This window comes from Lepus europaeus, chromosome 3 (assembly GCF_033115175.1).
Source record: "Lepus europaeus isolate LE1 chromosome 3, mLepTim1.pri, whole genome shotgun sequence".
In the NCBI taxonomy this organism is placed as follows: Eukaryota; Metazoa; Chordata; class Mammalia; order Lagomorpha; family Leporidae; genus Lepus; species Lepus europaeus.
The window spans coordinates 168286099-168298590 of NC_084829.1; the positions used below are offsets into that span (position 1 = coordinate 168286099).

The 12492-nt window shown below is 63.4% G+C and overlaps 1 protein-coding gene across 1 annotated transcript in view; it reads right to left on the minus strand.

Moving 5' to 3' along the window:
* THBS2 (thrombospondin 2) overlaps positions 1-12492 on the minus strand; it is a 36195-nt gene that overhangs the window by 5651 nt on the left and 18052 nt on the right. Inside the window, 10 exon segments of the mRNA XM_062187036.1 lie at positions 258-529; positions 907-1134; positions 2476-2710; positions 3251-3369; positions 4947-5106; positions 5678-5785; positions 10708-10926; positions 11246-11398; positions 11485-11612; positions 11846-12019. Of these exon segments, the coding sequence (XP_062043020.1) occupies positions 258-529; positions 907-1134; positions 2476-2710; positions 3251-3369; positions 4947-5106; positions 5678-5785; positions 10708-10926; positions 11246-11398; positions 11485-11612; positions 11846-12019 (1796 nt within the window).

Genomic DNA, 12492 nt, shown 5'->3' on the forward strand with positions numbered 1-12492 from the left:
ACGACCCCTGGGGCCCTCACACACTGTGAGGACACACTCTGCACACACCGTGCGTGTCTCTGTGCCCCAACGCCCACAGGTGAGCCACGCCCTGGTGCGGACCGTGCCTGACCCCGACTGTCAGGCCTCCACGTCCAGGCCTTCTGCTTGCTCGAGGGGTCTCAGGCAGGAAACAGAAACCCTGTGGACCCCCCCCCCCGCAGCCCCAGATGGACGTTCACGCCGGGCAGGAGCGCTCAGGCCGCAGCGGGTCTCACCTGCCCCTGGGTGTTCCCCGTGTGCCACAGCGCATTCCTCAGGTGCTCGCCCGCACCTGTGGTGGAGTTCACCACCTTGAGCGACACCCCGGAGTAGCCGTAGGCCCGGCTGGGCTGGTCCTCCCAGTAGGTCTGGGTGACCTGCTTCCACATCACCACGTAGAAGCGGCTGCTCGACTGGTAGCCGAAGACGAAGCCAGCGTAGTCGTCGTCCCGGTCAGTGTTGACGTAAAACGTGCCGCTGAAGTCCACGGACCCAAACTCATCGAAACCTGGGAGCAGAGGGAGACGTGCGGCCGCCCTGAGTCGCAGCTCCTTAAAGGCCCGGGTGGCCCCATCACTGAAAGAGGCTGGGTGGGGTCTTGTCCCCCCCAACCCAGGCCCTCTGCGGGGAGATTAATGGAAGGGAAGCGACTCTCCAGGCTCAAACCACGCAGCTACGACGGAGACCTCACGTCCTGATGCAACGTTTCGGACAGAGCCCATGGAACAGAGACAGCGGGGATTCCAGATACCGGACCGGCAAACGCATGCCTCCCAGAGCCTCCTGTCTGCAGTCAGCGCCACACCAGGAGGACCTGACCCCTGCACGCGAGCCGCCGGTGCTCCAGGGCACCGGGACAGCGTCTTCCTGGAATCCCAGGCTCACCTACAGCGATGCCGGGGTCCGAGTTTGCCGTCTGAACCAGCTCCTTGCCCTGGTGACGAATGACCCAGTTGGGATCAATCTGGGTGGTCCCCTTGGGGTCCAGCGGTACCATCTGGAAGTTCCTGAAGTCTGTCTCGCTGATGGCGTTGTTCTCAGGACACACGTCGTCAATATCCGGGACGCTGTCGTTGTCAAAGTCGTCTTTGCATATGTCGCCCCGCCCATCACCTGTGCACAGGCACAGACAAGGAAGCAGAGTGGGGGTGTGGCCAGCTGCCGCGCCTGCACCCTGGGCCCGAGCACGCCCAGCTCAGGTGCCGAGCGTCCGAGCTGCTTCCTTGGCCCTTGTCTTCACTGCCCATGTGGCCTCCAGTGCAGCGCCTCTTCCCAGGGACACACTGACCGCGTCCCTTTGGAGACCTCCAGTCCAGACCAGCGAGTGCCCCGTGGCTCCTTCACAGCCCCAGTCTTCGGTGGTGCCAGGGCTCCACGGCAGAGGAAGAGGCGCTGCCTCGGGCCGCTTTGCTGCCCATCGTTCAAGGGGAGGAAGACGCCGGGTCTCTTCCTCCCAGCAGGCTTCAGCCCCCGCAGTGCCGGGCAGTGACGGGCAGCCCACCTCCTGCGTGGCGGGCCCTTGAGGGACCTCCCCGGCTCCAGGGCTCAGCAGCCCCTCCTCCCGCCCAGCCCTGCCTGGGGGACCCCGTGGGGCAGCGACCGCAGAGACCAGATTCCCCCGCCTCCTGTCTGGATGGCACTTCCTGTTCCCCGCACTGCTCAGAGCGGAGCTGGAGGCCCTCAGATCCCCTCGTTCCCTCTCTGAGCGCCCTCGTCCCCAGCTGCAGAGGCCCTGCCCCCAGCCACTTCCTCACAAGCCACGGGGCTCACAGCCGTCCATGGAGCTCTGGTGGGAAAGACCTCAGGATCACTGCATTGAAGGACCACGTCCCGCAGAGACTGCTGGGCCACGGTGCCCCCCCTGGGTGGCTGCTGGGCCATCGTCCCCCCACATGCGGTGCTGCTGGGCCATCGTCCCCCCACATGGGTGGCTGCTGGGCCATCGTCCCCCCACATGGGTGGCTGCTGGGCCATCGTCCCCCCACATGGGTGGCTGCTGGGCCATCGTCCCCCCACATGGGTGGCTGCTGGGCCATCATCCCCCCACATGGATGGCTGCTGGGTACCGTGATCTACATGTGGTGCTGCTGGGCCACGGTGCCCCACATGCGGTGGCTGCTGGGCCATCGTCCCCCCACATGGGTGGCTGCTGGGCACCGTCCCCACAGGAGGCACTGAGCCCTGCTCCATCAGGGCTGAAGCTGGCCCTCTGACTAGGCGGCTGCGGGCAGTTCTAAAGACCACACGGCTGCAGAGACCCCCCCAATGCCGGCATCACAGACACACGTGAACACCTGTCACTCAGACACACACAGCAAGAAGCCAGACAGGCAGAAGAGAGCGCACCCCGAGCTGCAAGTCAGAGGAGCGACCGCATCTCCCCACGGGGGCTTGGGGGGCTCCTGGCGCGGGGTCTGCCCTTGTGGGACCCACGCAGACCGCGGCGGCGCCTACCGTCCGAGTCCTCTTGGTCCGGGTTGAACAGCAGCCTACAGTTGTCCCTGTCGTCGGGGACCCCGTCATTGTCGTCGTCGGGGTCACAGGCGTCACCCTTGCCGTCGTTGTCGTGGTCGGCCTGGTTGGCGTTGGAGACGTAGGGGCAGTTGTCCTGGTTGTTCTGGTGCCCGTCGTCGTCTATGTCCTCGTTGTTGTCACACTGGTCTCCCACGAGGTCGTTGTCCACATCGGTCTGGGGGACAGAGCCAGAGGGAAGCGGCACCTGAGCACCGCCCTGCAGACTGAGAGGCTCACGGGACACCTGGTCACGGTCGTCCACCCATCTACAGTGAGGAGCCAGGTGCAGGGGAGGCAGCGGCTCGCCGGGCCATGCCGCTCTGGGAGCCTGCGTCCAGAACCTGCGTCCCAGGCTGCCCCTGGGCGGCCTGACTGCGCTCAAGAAGCCTGGGGACAGTTGGCTGCCATGCGCCTGCAGCTGTGTCACGCCACGGGCTGAACACAGGCGACTGCTCCCTGGCCTGGCGATGAAGCCAGTCCCTGGGTCTGTGTCAGACGGGGAGAATGACAGACACAGTCTCACTTCAGTGGGAAGGCGGCCTCCACACAGTTGGCCCTGTGGCACCGGAGGTCAAGAACTGTGCCCAGACTGGGTCCCGCGGACTCTGCCAGGCGAGGTTGTCGTGTCTGGCAGAGCACGTGGCACACTCCAGAAGCCATCGCTGCACCTTGCCCAGGGCCTGGCGTCCCCTCCCCCTGGAGACACAGCAGGTACCTGGTCGGGGTTGTGCATCAGAGGACAGTTGTCACAGTGGTCACCCACACCGTCGCCGTCGGTGTCTCTCTGGTCGGTGTTGTAGACATAGGGACAGTTGTCACGCTCGTTGAAGACGTCTGAGGGTGCACAAAGAAAGAAACCAGATGAACGCTGGCTGCAGGAAAGCTCACTGCTTTTTCTGTCCTGACAACGACACAGCCAAACATCCCCCAACGGTAACCAACACCGAAGAAGACAGACGGAAAGGTTATCAGACTTCCAGACGAACATGACGTGTTTCCCATTAAAACTCAAGTCCTGGGGCGGGCTTGCGGCACAGTCGGCACTGCCATCCCACGTAGCAGTGCTGGTGCAGGTCCCACTGCTCTGCTTCCGCTCTGACTCCCCAGCAATGCACACGGGAAGGCATCAGATGATGGTCCAAGTGCTTGGGCCCCTGCCACCCATGTGGGAGACCCAGATGGAATTCTGGGCTCTTGGCTTCAGCCTGGAGCAGCCCTGGCCGTTGTGGCCATTTGGAGTGTAAACCAGCAGATGAAAACTCTCTCTCCCCACCCTGCCCCTCTGTGGTGGTCTGCCTTGTAAAACAGACAAACCTTTAGAAAGTTTGACTCCCTTATGTTAAACCGGAACCGAACCTTGGGGATTTCTGGGTTATGCTGCAGAGTGAGAACAGGGTGCTGCTCTCAAGGGTGTGCGATTCTACACGCTACTCGGATGGATGCCTGGACATCCACTGTACCCTGAGCTCCTGGGAGCTGTGTCCTAGACACCATGGACGTCCGGAGGGAGACAGTAATGGTGGAGACAGGTGGAGTTTCAGATCCGGTAACTCAAGAAATTTGAAAAGCAGAAATCCCATTAACACTGGGGTCGCAACACAAAGTCCCAGTCAGCAGTGCACTCGGCGCTGTCAGGGACAAGGCACAGAGGAGGAGGCCCACACCAGAGCGGAGGGCTGAGGGCAGGGAGCGGGCCCCAGGCTGGGACGCTCATCACACCCCAGGCAGGACGTACGGGAGGGGCAGGGTGGGGAGGGCAAGGGCCCCTAACACCTAAGGGCACCCAGACTTGAGAGCAGGCTCCATCATCAGCGATGCCAGCCCCAGTCAGGACGGAGCTGCCTCCCGGATGCTGGAGGCCCTAAGAGGTGCCCGGTCCACAGCTGGACGGAGACCGCTACAGTGAGACAGTGCACACTGAGACAAAGCAGCAGGTACGGCGGGGTGGGGGCGGGGGCAGGGGTGAAACCCACCCTGGGCAAGGGACCCCCAAGGAGAGGGCTCGCCCAGCCCCCGACAGCCTGAGCAGCAGCTGCAGCAGTGCGGGGACCACCAGGACGGGCCCCGTGGGAGGGGCTCTCAGTGAGGATGAGAGAGAGGCAGGAGGAGCGACAGAGACCCTCGCCAGCCCCTTCTCAGACACACGGTGGGATGAGCAGCAGGGCGGGGTTCTCGGAGTGAGGGCACACAGGCGCTCAGACCACGAGGCTGGGGCCGGAGGAAGACGGCGGGGCAGCTGGACAGCTCTCCCAGGGCGGTCCGAGGCTCCCGGGACAGCGCAGGGGCAGACAGCACGTGCTGGGGGCAGCTCCCTCTCTCATTCGCAGACGGGCACAGCTGAGCCCATCCCACACACCTGCAGGCACTTCCAGCTGCGCCCCCCACCCCCTGGCGCCAGCACAGCGACCAACCATCTCCGTCGATGTCCACAGAGCAGGCGTCGCCCTCGCCGTTGTTGTCCGTGTCGATCTGCGCGGGGTTGTGCACGTACGGGCAGTTGTCACAGCGGTCTCCGACCTCGTCCTTGTCGTAGTCAGACTGGCGGGGGTTGAACAGGAGCTGGCAGTTGTCCTGGAGACACCACGGGGGAGAATTTCAGATCAAGACTTACAGGTGTGCGGGCCGCTCAGAACGAGGCTCGGCGCTCACCGCGAGCTCCAAGCGTGCAGAGGACCAAGGCAGACCTCGGGAAGGCAGCGGCTGCAGCCCTGGCCACAGGCACTTAAGCACCCAGCGGCTCTGTCCTCACAGCACCGCGGCTCCAGCAGCACCGTGGACAGGTGCACGGGGCAGCCGCGGGGAGGGCAGAGCCTTGGGTGAGTGAGCGACCGAGCGCCTCCATCCAAGTCCCAGAAAGTGCCGAGTGCACACTGGGCCTCGCGCACTCCTGTGAAATCTGGGCTTGCAAGAGTGTTCAAGGGCGAGGGGGTCATCCACGGAGGTGGGAGAGGAGGGATAGTGAATTCCAGTGACGAAACACTGAACACGTGTGTGGCAGAGCACCCTGGGGCTCGTGCTCTGATCAGCCTGCCTCTCTGGGTGACGTGTGCAGGCCCTGTCCCAGGGCTCCCAGCGCAGAGCGCGGTTCTCCCTTGACCTCGGCCCAGGCACCACGAGCTCACAGGACACCGGCCTCACCCACCTTCTCGTCGCTCACTCCGTCATTGTCATCGTCGTCATCACAGGCATCGCCCACTCCGTCCTTGTCAAAGTCCTCCTGCCCGGAATTGGGCAGGTGTGGGCAGTTGTCCTGCGAGAGAGGGAGAGGGTCATTGTGATGGCAAACGAACCCACTCTGAAGAGCACCTGCCCCAAGGAGCACAGGCAAAGCCACTCTGGCCCAGGGCTAGGCACACACGTCAGACACGTGTCCCCAGGGGAAGGCAGAACCTGAGAGGCTGAGCACACACATGTCAGACACGTGTCCCCAGGGGAGGCAGAACCGTGAGAGGCTGAGCACACAAAGGTCAGACACGTGTCCCCAAGGGGAGGCAGAACCGTGAGAGGCTGAGTACACACACGTCAGACACGTGTCCCCAAGGGGAGGCAGAACCTGAGAGGCTGAGCACACACATGTCAGACACGTGTCCCCAGGGGAAGGAAGAACCTGAGAGGCTGAGCACACACATGTCAGACACGTGTCCCCAAGGGGAGGCAGAACCGTGAGAGGCTGAGCACACACATGTCAGACACGTGTCCCCAAGGGGAGGCAGAACCTGAGAGGCTGAGCACACACATGTCAGACACGTGTCCCCAGGGGGAGGCAGAAGTATGAGATGATGAGTGTACACATGTCAGACACGTGTCCCCAGGGGAGGCAGAAGTATGAGATGATGAGTGTACACATGTCAGACACGTGTCCCCAAGGGGAGGCAGAACCTGAGAGGCTGAGCACACACATGTCAGACACGTGTCCCCAAGGGGAGGCAGAACCGTGAGAGGCTGAGCACACACATGTCAGACACGTGTCCCCAAGGGGAGGCAGAACCTGAGAGGCTGAGCACACACATGTCAGACACGTGTCCCCAGGGGGAGGCAGAAGTATGAGATGATGAGTGTACACACGTCAGACACGTGTCCCCAGGGGAGGCAGAACCTGAGAGGCTGAGCACACACATGTCAGACACGTGTCCCCAAGGGGAGGCAGAACCTGAGAGGCTGAGCACACACATGTCAGACACGTGTCCCCAGGGGAGGCAGAACCTGAGAGGCTGAGCACACACATGTCAGACACGTGTCCCCAAGGGGAGGCAGAACCTGAGAGGCTGAGCACACACATGTCAGACACGTGTCCCCAGGGGAAGGCAGAACCTGAGAGGCTGAGCACACACATGTCAGACACGTGTCCCTGATGGAGGGCAGAAGTATGAGATGATGAGTGTACACATGTCAGACACGTGTCCCCAGGGGAAGGCAGAACCTGAGAGGCTGAGCACACACATGTCAGACACGTGTCCCCAGGGGAGGCAGAACCTGAGAGGCTGAGCACACACATGTCAGACATGTGTCCCCAGGGGAGGCAGAAGTATGAGATGATGAGTGTACACATGTCAGACACGTGTCCCCAGGGGAAGGCAGAACCTGAGAGGCTGAGCACACACATGTCAGACACGTGTCCCCAGGGGAAGGCAGAACCTGAGAGGCTGAGCACACACATGTCAGACACGTGTCCCCAGGGGAAGGCAGAACCATGAGAGGCGAAGCACACACATGTCAGACACGTGTCCCTGACGGAGGCAGAACCTGAGAGGCCATGACTGCTCCCAGAGGCGTGCACCTTCCCCTCAAGTCCTGGCCCAGATTAGGTCCTGCTGCTCTTGAGCCAGGAGCAAGGAAGCTGCTGGACCCGGATCCCGGGAAGCTGGCGCAGTGGGGCCCTGCGGGACAGTGAGAGCAGACCGGGAGCCTCGGGGCGCTGCCTCTCACAAGCCTCAGCCAGCAGCCGGAGGCCCGGGGGGCAGCCTGAACCCTGGCCCCAGGAGGGTTGTGAGGCCTGTGCAAGGGAGGGGGCCTGCGATCTGCCGGGGACCTAAGGTCTGGAATCTCGGGTTCCCGCTGGGAGGAAGTCCCGCCCAGGGCTGGGAAAGTCCCCGTGCTGCCATCCAGACACGCCGACTCACCTGGGCAGAGCCGAGCCGACAGCCCCAGGGAGCTGGGCACAGAGCACGCGCGTTACGGAGTCCCTGGCGCGGCTCATCCAGAAACGCCCTCCCCCCACACACACAGAATCAGGAGGGTGGACAAGCTGGTGGGGAGGGCTGCAGAGAGAGCAGAGGCAGGGAGGACGGGAGGACGGGGGATGGGGGGACAGGGGACGGGGGAGGGGGGACAGGGGACAAGGGATGGGGGACGGGGGATGGGGGGTAGGGGGACAGGGGACAGGAGGATGGGGGACAGGAGACAGGGGACAGGGGATGGGGGAGGGGGGACAGGGGACAAGGGATGGGGGACAGGGGGATGGGGGACGGGGGATGGGGGACAGGGGGACAGGGGGACAGAGGACGGGGGCAGGGAATAGGGAGATAGGGGACAGGAGAATGGGGGATAGGGGAACGGGGGACAGGGGACAGGGAATAGGGAGACAGGGAATGGGGGATGGGGGGGAGGGGGACAGGAGACAGGAGGACAGGGGATGGGGGAGGGGACAGGAGGATGGGGGACAGGGAACAGGGAGACAGGGGATGGGGGATAGGAGACGGGGACAGGCGACAGGGGATAGGGGGACAGGGGACAGGAGGATGGGGGACAGGGGGACAGGGGGACAGAGGACGGGGGCAGGGAATAGGGAGATAGGGGACAGGAGAATGGGGGACAGGGGACAGGAGATAGGGGATGGGGAATGGGGGACAGGGGACAGAGAATAGGGAGACAGGGGATGGGGGATGGGGGAGAGGGGGACAGGAGACAGGAGGACAGGGGATGGGGGAGGGGACAGGAGGATGGGGGACAGGGGATGGGGGATAGGAGACGGGGACAGGCGACAGGGGAAGGGGGCAGGGACGGGGGCATGGGCAGCCTGGGACGTGCCTGCACCCGGGGGGACAGGAGTGAGTGGGGGAGGGCTCCTGTCCACCTCACTTCTAACCCTGTAAATCCTCTGTGTACACAGGGGCTTCAACAGCACCACGGAAACAGGTGTTATGAGAAAACCATGCATGCACTGCAAACGTTTTTGGCACCAAAACAACATTTTTTCCTTCAGTTTTTCCATGAGTGCTTTGAAGCCGCCTTGTGTACAAAGATGAAATCGGGGAATGATGAGGCGGCGTTTTTGAAGTTATTAAATTCCTGTCTGAAATCCCACGAAAATGAAAACGGAAATTGGGACACAGCCGCGCTGACTCACCACGAGCAAGCGCGGGCCCGGCGGCCGGGGAGGAACCTCCACCTCCCTTACTTGAATGCATGCTAATTTTCCTCGCAGACAACATGTGCTGTCGTCAATCAAGAGGTATTGAAAGCAGAATTTAACAAACCCAGGGGCCGGTGCTGCGGCGCAGCTGTGACCCCGCACCCGACATGCGCAGCAGTTCCAGGCCCGGCTGCTCCACTTCCGATCCAGCTCCCTGCTAGTGCCCCCAGAAAGCCGCAAAGGCACACAGGAGACTCGGATGGAACGCCAGGTTCCTGGCCCACCCCAACCCAGCCACTGCAGCCGTTCAGGGAGTGAACCAGCAGGTGGAAACTTGCTCGCTCGCTTGCTCGCTCGCTCTCTCTCTCTGTTACTTTGCCTTTCAAAGCTTTTTAAAACTAAACCTTTTATAGTCAGAATTCGCAAGAATGAGTAAGAACGAAACAGGTGAAGTTACTGAGACACAGACCTGCACTGGAACTTCAGGTGGCTCCCGTGCAGCGGCTGAATGGCGGTGCCCAGACCATGTTCACGCCCTGGCCAGACTGGCCGAGTGGAGGATGTCCAAGGGAGGCCTCACACAACCCCAGGGGCCGTGTGCCAGGGCAGAGGGTGTGTGGAGACAGAACCCCACTGGGGAAACGGGGGAGGATGGAGGCAGACTGGAGGGATGCAGCCCGGGGGCAGGAGCCCAGCACCGCTGGAGCCCCGAGGAGGGGAAGAGGCTCCGGGGCGTTCAGCCCTGCGGGTGCCCTGACCGTGCGCTTCTGTCCCCGGGGACTCCGGGGGAACACGGCCCTGTTGTCCCCGTCCCCGGGCCGCTGTCCACAGCTGCACAGCTGCAGGAAGCAGCTCCAAGGCCACGTGGCAGAGCGCAGGCTGCGGTCACAGCGGTGAAGACGCCGTGTAGGGCTTCCACACCCCGTAGGGACGGCCCGGGTTAGCGCCCCAGCTCCTCTGGCACACACGCTCCGGGGCAGTGGGCCGTGGCTCCAGCACGTGGGAGACCCGATGGAGTTCCTTATGGCCATTTAGCGAGTGAACTACCAGATGCAGGGTCTCTGTCCACTTCCCTCTCTTTCAAACAACTTGTTTAAAGTCCATAGGAAAATGGGACCAGAAGGCGAGCTTCTGTCTGTGCGAGAAGAGATCACTACACAGCTTTGTCAGAACACCTGTCTGCACACTTTGAAGACCCTTCATCTGTGAGTCAAGAAAGCCTTGCACCGGAAGTGACTTATTTTCACCTCCGTTTCTCGTGAGCTTTGGAGGTCTCCGTGTACCCTGTGGCTCGCTGGATGCCTGACCCTGCCACACGGCTGGGCCCAGGGTGAAAGAATCAGCTAGGTGTTTGGAAGCCACCATGGACCAACCCAAGCCGCCTGTGACATCCCAGCCCCTGCACACCCGGGAGCCAAGGGTACAGCTGCCTCTAGCCGCCTCCCGGCCTACCCCACCCACGCCAGGCCTCTCTGTGCCCCTCAGTCACGGTGTACGGCTGCCTCCCAGCTCCCAGGAGCGAGCACTCGGAAGGGCAGCTACTCTGATGAGGATCCCTGGGACTGAAGGAAGACAGTGGAGCAGTGCGCAGCCTGTGCGCAGCCCTGAGCCATGCTCACGCTCCTCCAGCCCCACGAATGCAGACAAACTGTGTGGCTGCAGCGTGTGACTCTCCAAACAGAAAACCCACGAGGTGCACGGGAGGAGCGGCACTACCAGACTTTTCTCGCTGCGTAGAGCAGCACGCCACGCCCCAGCTGGCCGTGGTCACCCGTGGGCAAAGCCCCCAGGCACCCCCCGCAGCCAGCGCGACCCCTCACCTTGAGGCAGTGGTAGGTGGCATTGGTGGCACAGACCAGGTTGCTGTTGGGCCAGCCGTCCAGGTCCGAGTCCTCGCCGCAGATGAGCCCGTCGCCCGCGTAGCCCGTCTGGCACTCACACTTGTACATGGGGTCACTGAAGTGGCCCAGGTAGATGCACTCCGCGTGCCTGTGGCAGCTGTGGGTCTTGTCCTTGCACGGGTTTTCTGGCTCACACACCTAGGGGGCGAAGGGCCACGTGGTCACCAACACAGGGAGCCCAGGAAGGAAGCGCTGACAGCCGGCACCACAGCGGCCCCGGGCGGCATAAGTCCTGCCCTGAGAGAGGCAGGGGTGACGGCAGCCACAGGCAAGAGCCAGGAAACGGGGCCGGCGCTGGGGCCTGATGGGTAGAGCTGCCGCCCACAGTGCCAGCTCCTGCTGCTCCACTTCCCATCCAGCTCCTTGCCAGTGGCCCCGGAAAGCACTGGAAGATGGCCAAGTGCTGGGTCCCTGCACCCACCCCTCAGCAGCGCCCAGGAGAGGGCGGCCCTGGTACCTGCTTGTTGGCCCTGGCAGCCTCCAGGCCCACCCCAGAGGGCTGGCTCCCCTTGTAGCGCGGCGGGCAGGGCAGGCAGTGGAAGCCGGGCTGTGTGTTGACGCAGCGGGCCGCCTTGCTGGTCGAGAAGCAGATGTCCGTGACCACGGCACACTGCAGGGCAAGCAGAGGACACGGACGCGTGAACGCCGCTCCACTGGCTCCAGAGCGGCCCTAGCCCGGGGCTGGGGGAAACGCACCTCGTCCAGGTCCTCGCAGTAGGTGCCGTTGCCCAGGTAGCCCACGGGGCAGGCGCCGCAGGACCAGGACCCGTCAGGGAAGCTGCTGCACTCGGCTCCGGGAAAGCAGGGGTTGGACAGACAGCCATCTGCGGAGCAGAGCGAGCCCCGGTGAGGCCGGCCTGACCGACGCCACTGGGGCTTCTCAGTGACAGCGCAGGGCATGGCCGCGGCACCCCCTCCGCTCACGGCAGCCACGCTGCGCCGTGTCTTTTCTGGAGGGACACGGCACAGGTGTTCGCTGCCTTGCACACAGACCTGCTTTCCCCCGTCTTAGCTGTCCGTGCATCGCCCCTGTGACCCCGCACCCCCGCGTACCCACCTACGGGGCAGCTCCTCTTGTTGCACATCTGGCGCTCCTTCACGTCCCCCACGCACGCCTTCCCGCCGTGCTGGGGCTCTGGGCTGTTGCAGACCCGCGTGCGCTCCCGGATTCCCCCGGCACAGGTGACGGTGCAGGCCGACCACGGGGACCAGGGACTCCAGCGGCCGTCGACTGCAGGGAGAGCCAGAGAGAGGAGCTCAGGGGTGGGTCTGGGGCCTGAACCCCTCTGCACCGATGCTCACAGAGACGTGCAAGGTGGGGAAGACTCGGTTTCCCCCCTCTCTGACGCAGTCAAGGAGACGAAGGTGCGGCCGGGCTGCTGAGCTCCTGCGGAGCACAGATTCAGCACTGACGTCCACTGCAGCGTTCCCGAACGCTCTGTGTGTCCCCCTGACCTTTTACCCCAGAGGCCCAGAGCTGTGCACGGGGCTGCTGGAGGGGCAGCGCCTCTCTGAATTGTGTGGGAAAGTGACCTTCGCAGTGTGGGGTCAGCGCCCTCGGGGCCAGGGAAGGCAGCTCAGCAGCGATGTCCATGTCCCTGGGGAGCCAGAATCATGGCCAAGGGAGGTCCTAGCCCTCGGCTAGGTGTGCTGTATAGACCCTGCGTTGAGGGGCCCAGACCCAGCCCAGCTGCCCACCCCCAT